Here is a 14,168-nt window from a genome sequence, read left to right as displayed (position 1 = left end):
TCAACGTTAGACCCAATACTCCTTTTTGACGAATTACGGCTAATAAAAGGACTTTCCCCAAAATCTCCCTTTTTTCCATACATCTTAAAATCCTTGAGAAGCTAAATAAATAGTTTAAACTTACTTGCTGGTTTTTCTAGTTTAGACACATCATGAATTTGAATAGTATCATCAGCGCTGCTTGATAAAACATAATCTCCACTTAAAGGAGAAAAGAAAGCAGAATGGCACACCCTCTTATGGGAAAATGTTGACAAGCTAGCAGCTTTATTCCCACTAAATTTTCTTATATCAAAAATGCCAACAACTCTGAAAGGAACATAATTATGACTGTAACATAGATTCCATGCGCCGGAAGTATCACAAAAATAACAACAAATGCACATGATTTGCGATACAGCAACATACAAACAGAAAACTCTAAACACAAAAAGAGTAGGCGACAAAAACACGCATGGAATAAGCAACAATTAGAAGTTGAAAATTACTAGCGAGGTCAAAGACAGCTCAATGAAATTGACTCTGAATTATGGGTTACTTGAGAAAAAGAACTTTTCATAGGGGGGGGGGGTTGGAATTAATTTTCCCTCCCCCATAAATCAGTATTTTCAATTTCCGACAATCCTTTATGAGGATTTCTCTTGTGGAGAAAGCACTATAATAACAAAAGAGTAGTATTATTATATTCCCCATTCAAAACTCTGTCTAAATATAATAGTTGTTACAGTAACGCCCCCTCCCCTAAATGGTCAAATATAGCCCTGGGCCATTTACAAAACTTCAAAAACAAAAAATAATAATATTTTGAAACGTTCTTTTAATCAAATCTTAAATGGCTTCTTCCACTTCAATTTGTGTTTTTCATGGTTTCTAAATAATGTGCTATTGATCCGGTAAAGAAGAAAATGCCCATTACTAGAGATGCGATGACAGTATTAGCAATAAACAGCAATGAGTGTTTATATATATATATATATATATATATATATATATATATATATATATATATATATATATATATATATATTTATTAGGTAGAAAAGGAAGCCAGGAACGTCCCGGTAGCCATCATGATGATGTGAGAGTGAAAAGAGCAATGTAATGTTAATAGTTTTTTTTTTTTTTTTAATTACACATAAGAATTCCCTAGAGAAAACCTAAGACCTTCCTGCTTACGTGTCTATGGTCCAGTGGCAGTTCTGGCCTCTTTAGCACCCAAGGCAAAATCTTGATTATAACCCCCCTCATGTATCCCACAAAACTTTCAGGCCAAATTTTAACAACACTTTTATTTATTTAAAAAAATATTCTTAGTTGTTTAATTAATTAATAATCCATTTTTAATTTATTATTTAAATTATTATATTGCTATAAATCATTTTAATTTAATTGTTTCAATTATCATTATTTAATAATGTTTATGCTTTAATTTATTTTATTATTTAACTAATAATTTATTAATTATTTTATTTATTAACTAAGCCCTCTACTTTAATGTAATGAAAATAAAATTTCAAAATGATTATGAGGTTCCCTAAGATTTCTACTCCCGGGGCAAATGCCCCAGGCGTAGAAATAGGGTTTTGTTTTAAAAATTTAGTGTAAATTATATGGTACAATACGTTACAAATTGTAAATAATTAGGAGCTCAGAACATTTGTACTGTCAATAATTATTCATTCTCTAAGGAACCTTAGTCTTACTTCCAAAACTTATCTTCCTATTCTTCCAGATTTTTTGACAGCGAACAAACTGCATAGGCCTTAGCTATGCTACTTTTTGTGTCAAGTCCCACTTTTTAGTTCAATTAACTATATCTTTATAACTAAATAATATAAAATAATCTAAACAAAAACTGAAATAGTATAGTCAATGTTTTTAAGGTTGGTAACGAATATTGATTGTTATCTTTCTCGTACTGTTTCATTTCCATTTTTTTATTGACACATGAATATATATTGAAACGTGATCATGCGTGACTAGGAAATTAGGAAATTTAGGAAAGGACAAAAGAAAAACAAAAAAAACAGAACACATGGACTGAAGCAAACAAGTTATTCGACAAACACGTGATCCACGAATAAGATCATTCAAAGCCTATCAGCGAGCATGTTTCAATTATTTGTTGACACTTGACTATATATTGACATGAGATTATGCGCTATTAAGTTCAGAAAAGGCCATAAACCATAATTACGTTAAAAGTAGAATTGTCTGGCCCGGTAGTGAGACCTAGGTCTATTGAAACAGCTCTATAATCAAGTTAAAAGGGGTAAGGAACGCGATTTGAAAACTGCTGCTCTAGAAATCACCTGAGTAGCAACTTCAAATGAAAAACTGACTCGATATGGAAATTTAATGTGCAAGAAATGGAAATGAAATAAAGTAAGAGAGAAATGAAAAAAGGTTAAAAAAATGATAATAGAAAATGGGAAATATAGGCATTTTCAATCACTTGAATAGCAATCATTTGAGTTGAAAAACAGATTTGATACGACAATTTGATATGCGATGCAACAGAACGTTGCAGACAATACTACAACGGGGCTACACTCAAATTAGCTCTTCATTAGACAGCGTCACATATGCATACTCTTTACAATTCCTTCTACTGCCCGATTCCCTAGGAGGTGTTACCTCCCCTCCTCCAAAATGCTTCAAAGCCTTCTATATCAGTCGTAAAATGAACCTCCCAAAGTTTATTAATTTACTAACGTCTTTCCTTGAATCGGTTTTCCAACTTTCTTCTTCCACTTGTTTACACTCGATTTAGCAATCGGAAACCGTCTTTGAACCCGGAAGTTAACCATAAAAAACTTATATTTCGTACTATTTCAAGAAATATTGTTATTCTGTTAATTATAGTAAAGAGTATGGTTAATGCTTATAGTAACCATTCTCTATTCTCTAAACAGTATGGTTCTACAACAGGGCGTCAATTAACAAAAATCTGGGTAGAAATGCACTTTCAAAATCTAGAGAAAATTTTGTTGTTTCTTTAGGTTTCTTTTTTAATAAAAATATAAAAAAGCATCTTTCAATGAAAAATGAAAAAAGTATATTTCAAATATGGGAAATTTCCTCCCCCATGTTCCTGGTCCAAATTAATACACCTGAACAAAAACAGTCATCGAAGATAGAAAATGGTACCTCTACATTGAATAAAATGTCAATTGTTGTTTTAGCCATTAGCTTACCCTGTTCTACTGCTTGTTGTAATTATATGATCCATTTTCGGATGAATATCCACCGTTTTTACAGAGATATCATAGCATTTTCCAACAATAGTATTCCCATCAGGATTTTGTCTTGTATCAACAACAGCAACTCGGCCATCCCCCCTTCCAACGTAGAATATGTGTTCATCTTTTTGGGCGTGAAAGGATGTCCAACTTCTCTGAGATTTACTACCACTCAAACTATACATCACTTCGAATAAGCCGGTTTCCAAATCAGCTCGTTTGAATAGGCCATCATAGCTAAAAAAAAAAGATGGGGTGGGTGCTAATACGTAATGTAACTGTGGCCCCATCTTAGAATACCATCTTAGAATAGATCTTTAAAAATACTGTTAGACCGTCTCAAACCTTAAAAAAATTTGATCTAGAATTTGTTAGAAAATCAGATAGCAAATATTTTTTATACAAACTAAAAAAAAACTTTCAACAAAGACCCAAGGAGTCGATACGGTGCATATGAAATGAGTTGTAAAATTACCACATAATTTAATTCCCTAAAACATACTGACATCAATTAATTTGAAAACATACTGAGACATCATAACTGATTTTGGACAGGCCATCGAAGATAACAAAAAAGGGGGAGGCGGTTCAATTCAGAACGCAATTCAGTTATCTAAAAAAAAATGATCATTGAAATTTATCGGTAAATAATAACATTATAATATTAGAAAAAATATTGTTGGAACATCTTAATTCTTTTATAATTTGCTTTAGAAATTGTTAGAAAATAACTACTTCGAAATAAATACTTGATCGTTGCAAGAGAAATATGATTGGCCAGATCCACTCCAAGTTACTGATAATTTTACTTAATTTACTTATGTCACCAGAGATCTACAGTGTTTTCATTTATGGTTGTTTGTTAATTTTTTATTTATTTTAGGTACCTCATAAAGTCTTGAGCCTCACTGAATCAAATATTAAACAAAGAAAAATAGATTGTTGTCTTTACATACGCAATGTTGTCATTCAAAGATTCAATCTTTACGCTAAAGTGTTAAAATGTATAAAAAGATTAATTAAATGCTCAAATATATAAAGAATAGTTTCGTAAAGAAACTATCTTTTGGCAATTAAACAATTACAAATTAAAGCAATTGAACAGAAACATGTATCAATCAATGTTTCTAGTTTTTATGGCACTTGGTATTAACCAAGTGACATATAGAAATCGCAAATTCTGTCGGTCTGTCGGTCCCGGTTTTGCTACTTTAGGCACCGAACCAGATTAAATTAGAAATAGTCATTTTCCCGATATGACCATCTGGGGGGAGTGGGGGGCCCGTTAATTCGGATAAAATAGAAAAATTGAAGTGTTTTTAACTTTTGAACGGTTGATCAGATCTTAATGAAAGCTGATGTTTGAAAGGATATCATGTCTCAAAGCTTTTATTTTAAATCCCGACCGGAAATGGTGACATTGGGGGGAGTTGGGAGGGGGAAACCTAAAATATCTTGGAAAATACTTAGAGTGCAGGGATCGGGATGAAACTTGATGGGAAAAATAAGCACAAGTCCTAGATACATGATTGACATAGCCGGAACGGATCCGCTCTCTTTGAGGTTGTTGAGGGGGGGGTGGGGTTAATTCTGAAAAATTAGAAAAAATAAGGTATTTTTAACTTACGAACGGGTGACCGGATTTCAATGAAATTTGATATTTAGAAGGATATCGTGTCTCAGAGCTCTTATTTTAAATCCCGACCGGATCTGGTAACATTGGGGGGAGAGTTGGGAGGGGGAAACCTAAAACATGGAATAAACTTTGAGTGGAGGGATCGGGATGAAACTTGGTGGGAAAAATAAACACAAGTCCTAGATACATGATTGACATAACCGGAACGGATCCACTCTCTTTGGGGTAATTGGGGGAGGGGTTAATTCTGAAAAATTAGAAAAAATGAAGTATTTTTAACATACGAACGGGTGATCGGATCTCAATAAAATTTGATATTTAGAAGGATATCGTGTCTCAGAGCTCTTATTTTAAATCCCAACCGGATCTGGTGACATTGGGGAGGGGGAGTTTGGAGGGGGAACCTAAAACTTGGAATACACTTTGAGTGGAGGGATCGGGATGAAACTTGGTGGGAAAAATAAGCAAAAGTCCTAGATACATGATTGACATCACCGGAATGGATCCGCTCTCTTTGGGGTAGTTGTAGGGGGGTTAATTCTGAAAAATTAGAAAAAAATGACGTATTTTTAACTTACGAACGAGTGATCGGATCCCAATGAAATTTGATATTTAGAAGGATATCGTGTCTCAAAGCTCTTATTTTAAATCCCGACCGGATCTGGTGACATTGGGGGGAGTTTGGGGTGGGGGAACCTAAAATCATGGAAAACACTTAGATTGGAGGGATCCGAAAGAAACGTGGTGGGAAAAATAAGCAGACGTCTTAGATACGTGATTTACATAATTGAAATGGATCCGCTCTATTGGGGGAGGGGGTTAATTCTGAAAAATAAGAAAAAATGACGTATTTTTAACTTACGAAGGAGTGATCGGATCTTCATGAAACTTCATATTTAAAGGACCTCGTAACTCAGATCTCTTATTTTAAATCTCAACCCGATCATCAAATCATCAAAAAATTAAATCTATACCTTGCATACTCCGCTTACCATAAAAATCTTCCTTCTCAATTATTATCTTATTTTAATATTAATAATTCTGAAGGCCTCTGTCTCCGTTCATCCAACCGTTCCTTCACTGTCCCCAAGTGTGTCTCTAATTCCGCCCAGCGATCCCCCATTTATAAATCTATACTTCAATGGAATATAATACCCTCCAGTGTCGAGCTATCCACAAGTTTTCGCACGCTGTATAACAATGTACTAAAATTTTGATATTATAACTCTCTAAATTCTTATTCAATTTGCTTTAGTTACCCATGTTTTCTCTTTTCTTTTTCTTCTCTCTTCTTCATTTTCAATTTTTTGTGGTTATGGTCCTCAACAAGTTCGCTTACAGGATCTTTATTATTATTGGTGTTATATTTTAGTTTTATTTGAATAAATTGAATTGAATTGAATCAAGCGCAATTGGGGGGGGGGGGGTGACACTAGGGGGGGACCGGAAATCTTAGAAAATACTTAAAGCGGTGAGATCAGGATGAAACTGGATAGGAAGAATAGAAACATGTCTAAGATACGTGACTGAAATAACCGGACCGGATCTGCTCTCTTTGGTGGAGTTGGGGGGGGGGGGGGGGGGTAATTTTGAAAATTAAGGTGTTTGTAACTTACGAAAGGGTGGCCAGATCTTAAAGAAATTTGATATTTAGAAGGATCTTGTGCTTTAAAGCTCTAATTTTAAATTCCGACCAGATCCTTTGACATTGGGGGGAGTTGGAGGGGGAAACCGGAATTCTTTGAAAACGTGAAAATGGGGTATTTTTATCTTACGCATAGGTAATCGGATCTTAATGAAATTTGATGTTTAGAAGGAATTCATGTCTCAGAGCTCTTATTTCAAATCCCGACCAGATCTTTTGACATTGCGGGGAGTTGGAGGGGGAAATCTTGGAAAACACTTGGAGTGGAGGAATCGGGACGAAGCTTGGTGGGTAGAATAATCAAATGTCCTTGATAAGTGATTGACAGAACCGTACTGGATTCACTCTCTTTGGGGAAGTTGGGGGGAGGGGGTTCAGTGATTTGGCGAGTTTGGTGATTCTGGACGTGCTAGGACGATGAAAATTGGTAGGCGTGTCAGGGAGCTGCACAATTTGACTTGATAAAGTCGTTTTCACAAATTTGACCATCCGGGGGGCTAAAGGGAGAGGAAAAATCAGAAAAAAATAGGTATTTATAACTTACGAGTGGGTAATCGGATCTTAATGAATTTTGATATTTAGAAGGACATCGTGACTCAGAGCTCTTATTTAAAATCCTGACCGGCATTAAGCCTCTTATTTTCCTTTTTAAATCAATCTATTGATTCACAGAATTTTGTTAGAGCTCATACCATATAATCTCTTGGCTCTTAGCTCTTCTTGCCTCGTCACATGTGCCATATGAGCTCTTAGCTCTTGTTTTGTAAACAATAGTAAAGAATGGTACAAGTTAGAAACATTGGTATTTGGAATTATGAAACAGTTTATTGGGCTCAGAATAGAAAGCTAATACACAAAAAAGTTCGAATATTCGGTATCATCTTATTGAAAAGGACAAACCTGGCGTCTTCTAAAAATTTCATAATACTCGGGTACATTTTCTTCAGCACCCCCCCCCTCCTGAATCACTCTATTGTCCGCCAGGGGGGAGGGCATCCACTTCTGAGATCACTGGTGCAAACGATGTAACCTTGTTAATCCTGAATCCAAAGACGCGTTGCATGCCTTAAGAATGTTACTACTGAGATTTTTTTTTTAACTTTGCTAAGCTCCACCCACTTTGTTACTATTAGTAAACATATAAACACAATTATTTTTCTTTATTGCTGATAAGTTCCGTCAAATTCCCTGGAAGATAGAGCTCGAAGCGCATAAGAAGTTCATTTTGAATGAAAAATGAATAGAAATCAAGTATAAAAATTATTTGTTATTATTTTCAAATGAAAGTAAAGAATTATCACGAAACTTGAAGGAAGAGAAATTATACTATACATAGGGAATGGGGCCCCCGAATTCAAATATTCTTTACGATAAAGTTCTCCATATTTTACTGAGCTAATAGGAATAAATTTCCAGGGGGTGCTGAATAATTTTTTGTCTAAAAAGGAGTGGCAGGCCAAATGAGATTGAAAACCACTTGTTTACACACATAGTTATCAAACACATAACAGAAAATATAACACAAACACAATCTTAGATTTTTATAATATATTTTTTTTGGTTTTGAAGTTTGTGAAGTGTTTTGAAGTGTTATTGAAGCTTCTAATGATATATTCTATACAATAGGAATTGAGAGTGAACATACCTCAATCAAAAAAAGACACTAGCGATCCAGTGGTTGTTCTAAGAACTACTTTGTTAATTTGAAGTCGTTTTGCCCATTTCTTAATTAAAAATACTTGTAGTACATACAAATATAAAATGTACAAATATACAGCTTAAAAATTATCATAATAAATTTTATTGGAATAAACATCAAGAAATGTGTAAATTTAAAAATAAAATAAATAAATATAAAAAATCTCATAATAAATTGCAAAGGTGAAATAAAAAAAAGAACTTAGGGACAAAAGAACCTTGATAAATTTTTTTCGTACTTGAAGTTTCTATATTTCTTTATATATCTTATATTTCTAAGCTTTTTTATATTTCTCTGTAAAATGAGCGATTTTACATGTCTTTTGCTCTAATTTACAAATAAAAGGACTAGAGAATTATTTATAATATATATCTATATATATAAAATAAGTTGTCTGTGTGTGGATCTGTGGATCAGGTGACGTCACCTGAAAAAACTGGATCAGGTGACGTCAAAACTGAAAAAACTAAAAAAAAAGGCAAAAACTACAAAAAAAACTAAAAACTAATAAAAAAAATAAAAAAGCTAAAAAACTAAAAAAACTAAAAAAAGGCAAAAACTACAAAAAAAACACTAAAAACTAATAAAAAAGCTAAAAAACTAAAAAAACTAAAAAAAGGTAAAAAACTAAAAAAACTAAAAACTAAAAAAAACTAAAAAAAAAGGAAAAAACTGAAAAATATGCTAAAATAAAGGTAAAAACCAATAAAAAACTAAAAAAAAACTGAAAAAACTAAAAAAAGGCAAAAACTACAAAAAAACTAAAAACTAATAAAAAAAGTAAAAAAGCTAAAAAACTAAAAAAACTAAAAAAACTAAAAAAAGGTAAAAAACTAAAAAAAAATAAAAATAAAAAAAAACTAAAAAAAAGGAAAAAACTGAAAAATAAGCTAAAATAAAGGTAAAAACCAATAAAAAACTAAAAAGAAAAAAAGGAAAAAACTAAAAAAAATTTTCATCTAAAAAACTAAAAAAAACTAAAAAAGGTAAAAACTAAAAGAACTAAAAAAGAAAAAAATAAATGACGACACTCGAAGAGAAAGCGACCAGGACAAAAGGAATGTTCGATTAGCAATCAACAAAGCACCGGGACACAGGGAGTATAAATGACGACCAGGACATAAGTAAAAAAAAAAACTAACAAAACTAAAAAGAAGGTAAAAACTACAAAAAAACAAAAAAGAAAAAAACTAAAAAAAGGCAAAAACTACAAAAAAAACTAAAAACTAATAAAAAAGCTAAAAAACTAAAAAAACTAAAAAAAGGCAAAAACTACAAAAAAAACTAAAAACTAATAAAAAAAATAAAAAAGCTAAAAAACTAAAAAAACTAAAAAAACTAAAAAAAGGTAAAAAATTAAAAAAACTAAAAACTAAAAAAAACTAAAAAAAAGGAAAAAACTGAAAAATAAGCTAAAATAAAGGTAAAAACCAATAAAAAACTAAAAAAAAACTGAAAAAACTAAAAAAAGGCAAAAACTACAAAAAAAAACTAAAAACTAATACAAAAAGTAAAAAAGCTAAAAAACTAAAAAAAATAAAAAAACTAAAAAAAGGTAAAAAACTAAAAAAAATAAAAAATAAAAAAAAATAAAAAAAAGAAAAAACTGAAAAATAAGCTAAAATAAAGGTAAAAACCAATAAAAAACTAAAAAGAAAAAAAGGAAAAAACTAAAAAAATTTTCATCTAAAAAACTAAAAAAAACTAAAAAAGGTAAAAACTAAAAGAACTAAAAAAGAAAAAAAATAAATGACGACACTCAAAGAGAAAGCGACCAGGACAAAAGGAATGTTCGATTAGCAATCAACAAAGCACCGGGACACAGGGAGTATAAATGACGACCAGGACATAAGTAAAAAAAAAAAACTAACAAAACTAAAAAGAAGGTAAAAACTACAAAAAAACTAAAAAGAAAAAAAACTAAAAACTAATAAAAAAACTAAAAAATCTAAAAATCTAAATAAACTAAAAAAGAAAAAAAAAGGAAAAAAATAAAGGAGAAAAACAAAACTAAAAAACGAATGTATATACAGACCGGGACACCGGGATACAAATGACGACCGGGACACAGGGAATATAAATGACGACCGGGACACAGGGACACAACTACAACGGGGACACCGGGGGAAACAGGGGGATATAAATGACGACCGGGACACCGGGACAGGGAATGGTCGATTAGCAATCACCATCAACAAAGCTCAAGGGCAATCATTAGAATCATGAGGTATAGATCTGAATACAGATTGTTTTCCCATGGACCATTATATGTTGCATGTTCAAGAGTCGGTAAACCTGACAATCTATTTATATGCAAAGACAATGGGACAGCAAAGAATGTTGTATATTCGCAAGTTTTACGTAGTTAAAACCATATATATATATATATATATATATATATATATATATATATATATATATATATATATATATATATATATATATATATATATATATATATATATATATATCTATATTCACAGGTGGGACATAGGGACACAACTACAATGGCGCGTAACGACTTACGCGCGCGGGGGGGCTTGGGGGGGCGCGAAGCGCCCCCACCAACTAGGTGTTGGGGTGGCGCGAAGCGCCACCCCAACAGCTAGTATATATATATATATATATATATATATATATATATATATATATATATATATATATATATATATATATATATATATATATATATATATACATATATGTATCTATATATATGTATATACACAGTGGTGGATCCATGGGGGGCTTAGGTCCCCAAAGATTTTTCTGGCACCCCATTTGCATTTCCTTCCTTTTTTACTCTTTTTAGAGTAAACTTGCCAATTTGATCAATTTTTCGTAGCCGATTTACTCAATTAATAACAACAAACATTTACTCAAAAGTAAAACTTTTCTATGAATGTAAAGAACAAAGTTGAAACTTAAAATGAACAAAAATAATTAATTTTTTTTGTATAAAAATCTTTGATTGGTGCTATCTTTCCCCTATTTTATGAACATGGAAAATCATGTTGAAGATAATCAGTTTTTCTTTGTGTTAAGATAGACGTTAGACGTTTGGTAACACCGGAAGTTATAGTCCTTAATTTTAGCTTTATGACCAATTAAATAGCGAATGGCCCAATTGTGGTTTTGTGCGAATAAATCTAACTATCTATTTATTTTAACTGTATAGCAAATTTGGTTGAAATTAGATAAATGAAAGAATTAAAAGCAATTTAGGCCAGGAACAGATCCATGAGGTCGGAGGGTTCGACCCTCCCCCCAAGACCCTCCCGGCACCCTTATTCCGTTCTTTTTCTTTTTTTAATCTTTTTTAGAATAAACTTGTCAATTTGGTGCCCACCTCGAGTTACATTGGCGCCCTTGGTCCAAGATTTTGCTCTTGATCTGTTACAGATTCAGACATAAAACTGTTCGCACAATCAGTTTACGAATCATTTCATCATAAAATCACAAGATAAACCTCGTTTCCAGGAAAAATGAATCATATAATTAAACTTGCTTGCTAGATCTTCATCTTCAGATTGTGTTTTCTTTTTTCGTTTTTTTTTGGCAGGATTTTTTATTCTCTTTCTTGAGAGCCCGTCGATTCAGGGTAAGGTTTCTGGGCTTCAATGATGGGTGTATGATAAGGCGACTTATAACATTAATTTATGTTAAGGAGACATTTTTTTGAACTCTCCCTGCCCCCTCCAAATTTAAAAAAAATCCTTAGTTTTAGTTTTGTGACTAATTAAATAGCGAATGGCCCAATAAGGCTTTCGTGTGATAAAGCTATCGATCTATTTATTTTAACTATATAGTTAATTTGGTTGAAATTAGATGAATGAAAGTTAAAAGCAATTTAGGCCAGGAACAGATCCGTGGAGTCGGAGGGGGCAACCCTCCCCCTACACTTCTGGCACCCTTATGCTAGATGGCAAATCGTGCTTTCTTTTTTGGAATTATAATTTCCCTTTACGATTTTTTTTCGTAGCTCTCTCTCTCTCTCTCTCTCTCTCTCTCTATCTATCTATCTATCTATCTACTATCTATCTCTATCTATCTATCTCTATCCATCTATCTCTATCTATCTATCTATCTATCTATCTATCTATCTCTCTCTCTCTCTCTCTCTCTCTCTCTCTCTCTCTCTCTCTCTCTCTCTCTCTCTCTCTCTCTCTCTCTAAATCTACTGTTTAGAATTTCTGCTTACAGCAGAGTATCTACGAATGACTTCGTAGATAATTCTAAGATAAATTTACGAAGTGTAAATTTTTTCTTCCACGCAACAGCAACAAAAATGCTTATAACAACCATTAGAAACAAATAGGGTAAAAAAGGCGAACTGCAAACTATGGAAAAAAAAGAAATATGCACAAATTATAAGTCCTACTGGGGCTGTACCCCTCAACTATGACACATGTGGATTGTGCGAAGACACGCGTCACACCATTTCCAAGTATAGAAAATATGAAAAAGAGAAGGAAATACTAAGGAATTTCTGTGAGAAGGCATTTACAATGTGTTCTGTTCTGAGACATCACTCCTCACCTCCTTAGGCTAGAAGACTAAGAACAAACCTATTAGGTAGATTTGTTAAAACTATTGGTTTGGTTCATTTCCTATAAGATTAAGTCTTTTTTTCTCACCCGTAATAAATTTCATTTTAGAGTTATCTTATTTACTATTTTGCTTGTTTATATCATGCGTATTTTATCTGTTTTTATTTTTGTACCTGGATGCATGAGACAGGTTATAAAGTAAAATTTTATAATTTATTATAGTTGTATTGTATACGTATTTTAATTGAGATGTGACAAAGCATAGTTGCATTATTTTGATTCTCGTTTTTCAAAGCAGGCAATTGCTGCAGGTGAATAACCTCCTACAAATATAAGTGATACAGGATCAACTCCAGTGAATATTGACTGAAGTGACACCCAAGCAAGCTAGTGATTACAGAAAGCACAGACGAACCGAGTGATACGAACATATTCGACCTATTGGTCGAACAGGTCAAACCCAGAACAACAACGTTCAAACTTTTCCTCTGTTGAAAAAAACAGCAAAACATATGCTGATTATTAGTACTTGGGCTGTAGATTTAGAACCAGAGAATATGGAAAATCAAAACCTACAAATTAGCACTGAAAGACGTTAAAAGACTGCTAAGACACTTATTCTCTAATAATTAGGAATTTAATATAACTTTAGTGAAAATACTGTTCGAAGCCTCATTCTCATGAATTTACCACATGTAAAGCAATAAAAATGTAAATATGTCTACCAATAAGCTCTAAAAAGAAATGAAGTAACTTACCTAGTCGTATAAAACTTGGAATGATTAAATTTATCAAAGGAGACACAATTTATTGGATCTCTGTGTGGATAAAATACTCGGCATCCATTATGTAAATCATCACTTTCATCAACCGACCAAAGCCCTAAAAAACGACTAGATTACTAGTTTTTCCTATTGATTTTTGTTGTTTGTTTCTTTGATGGCAATGTTGTTTAAATTGAAATTATAAATTTTTCAAAGTTTCCACATGTGCATTTTACGATGGTATGTCTTTCTTGAATTTTCGTAAACTGTAAGTCAAACGTCAGGACTTGGCTGACTGTTTATCAATTAATAGGTTGTAAGAAATAATATTTCAATACCATTTCCCATGCCTAAATTGAAAGAAAGTTTAAGATGGATAGCCCAGTGCTAAAAAATTTACAACGAGAAAAAGAGATTCGTGGTCTAACAATAAGTAGATAATCAGTGAGAAATAAGAGTAAACTGAATATGAAAACAAATACTTTAATAGACTGATCATTGACTAAAAAAATGCTTAATTAGTGTTCGAACTTTAAACAGGTAATCAGTGGGAGATAAAACTAGAGATACTTCGATTCAGTGTTGATAACAAAAAAACACAACGTCCAACATAGTATTATAATTTTCCCGAA

The 14,168-nt window shown here is 32.3% G+C and overlaps 1 protein-coding gene across 4 annotated transcripts in view; it reads right to left on the bottom strand.

The window, feature by feature from the left end:
- Positions 1-14,168, bottom strand: part of LOC136035515 (WD repeat-containing protein 76-like) — a 76,341-nt gene that overhangs the window by 21,579 nt on the left and 40,594 nt on the right. For all 4 annotated transcript variants that reach the window (XM_065717353.1, XM_065717354.1, XM_065717352.1 and 1 more), the window contains exons 7-9: positions 13,531-13,654; positions 3,198-3,479; positions 125-309 (exon numbers count right to left, since the gene is read on the bottom strand). In XM_065717353.1, the coding sequence (XP_065573425.1) occupies positions 125-309; positions 3,198-3,479; positions 13,531-13,654 (591 nt within the window). The remainder of the gene's footprint in view (positions 1-124; positions 310-3,197; positions 3,480-13,530; positions 13,655-14,168) is intronic.

The sequence above is a fragment of the Artemia franciscana genome, chromosome 14 (genome assembly GCF_032884065.1).
Source record: "Artemia franciscana chromosome 14, ASM3288406v1, whole genome shotgun sequence".
NCBI classification, from domain to species: Eukaryota; Metazoa; Arthropoda; class Branchiopoda; order Anostraca; family Artemiidae; genus Artemia; species Artemia franciscana.
The sequence above is the reverse complement of the archived record's forward strand: the minus strand, read 5'-3'. Positions and strand labels throughout refer to the sequence as shown.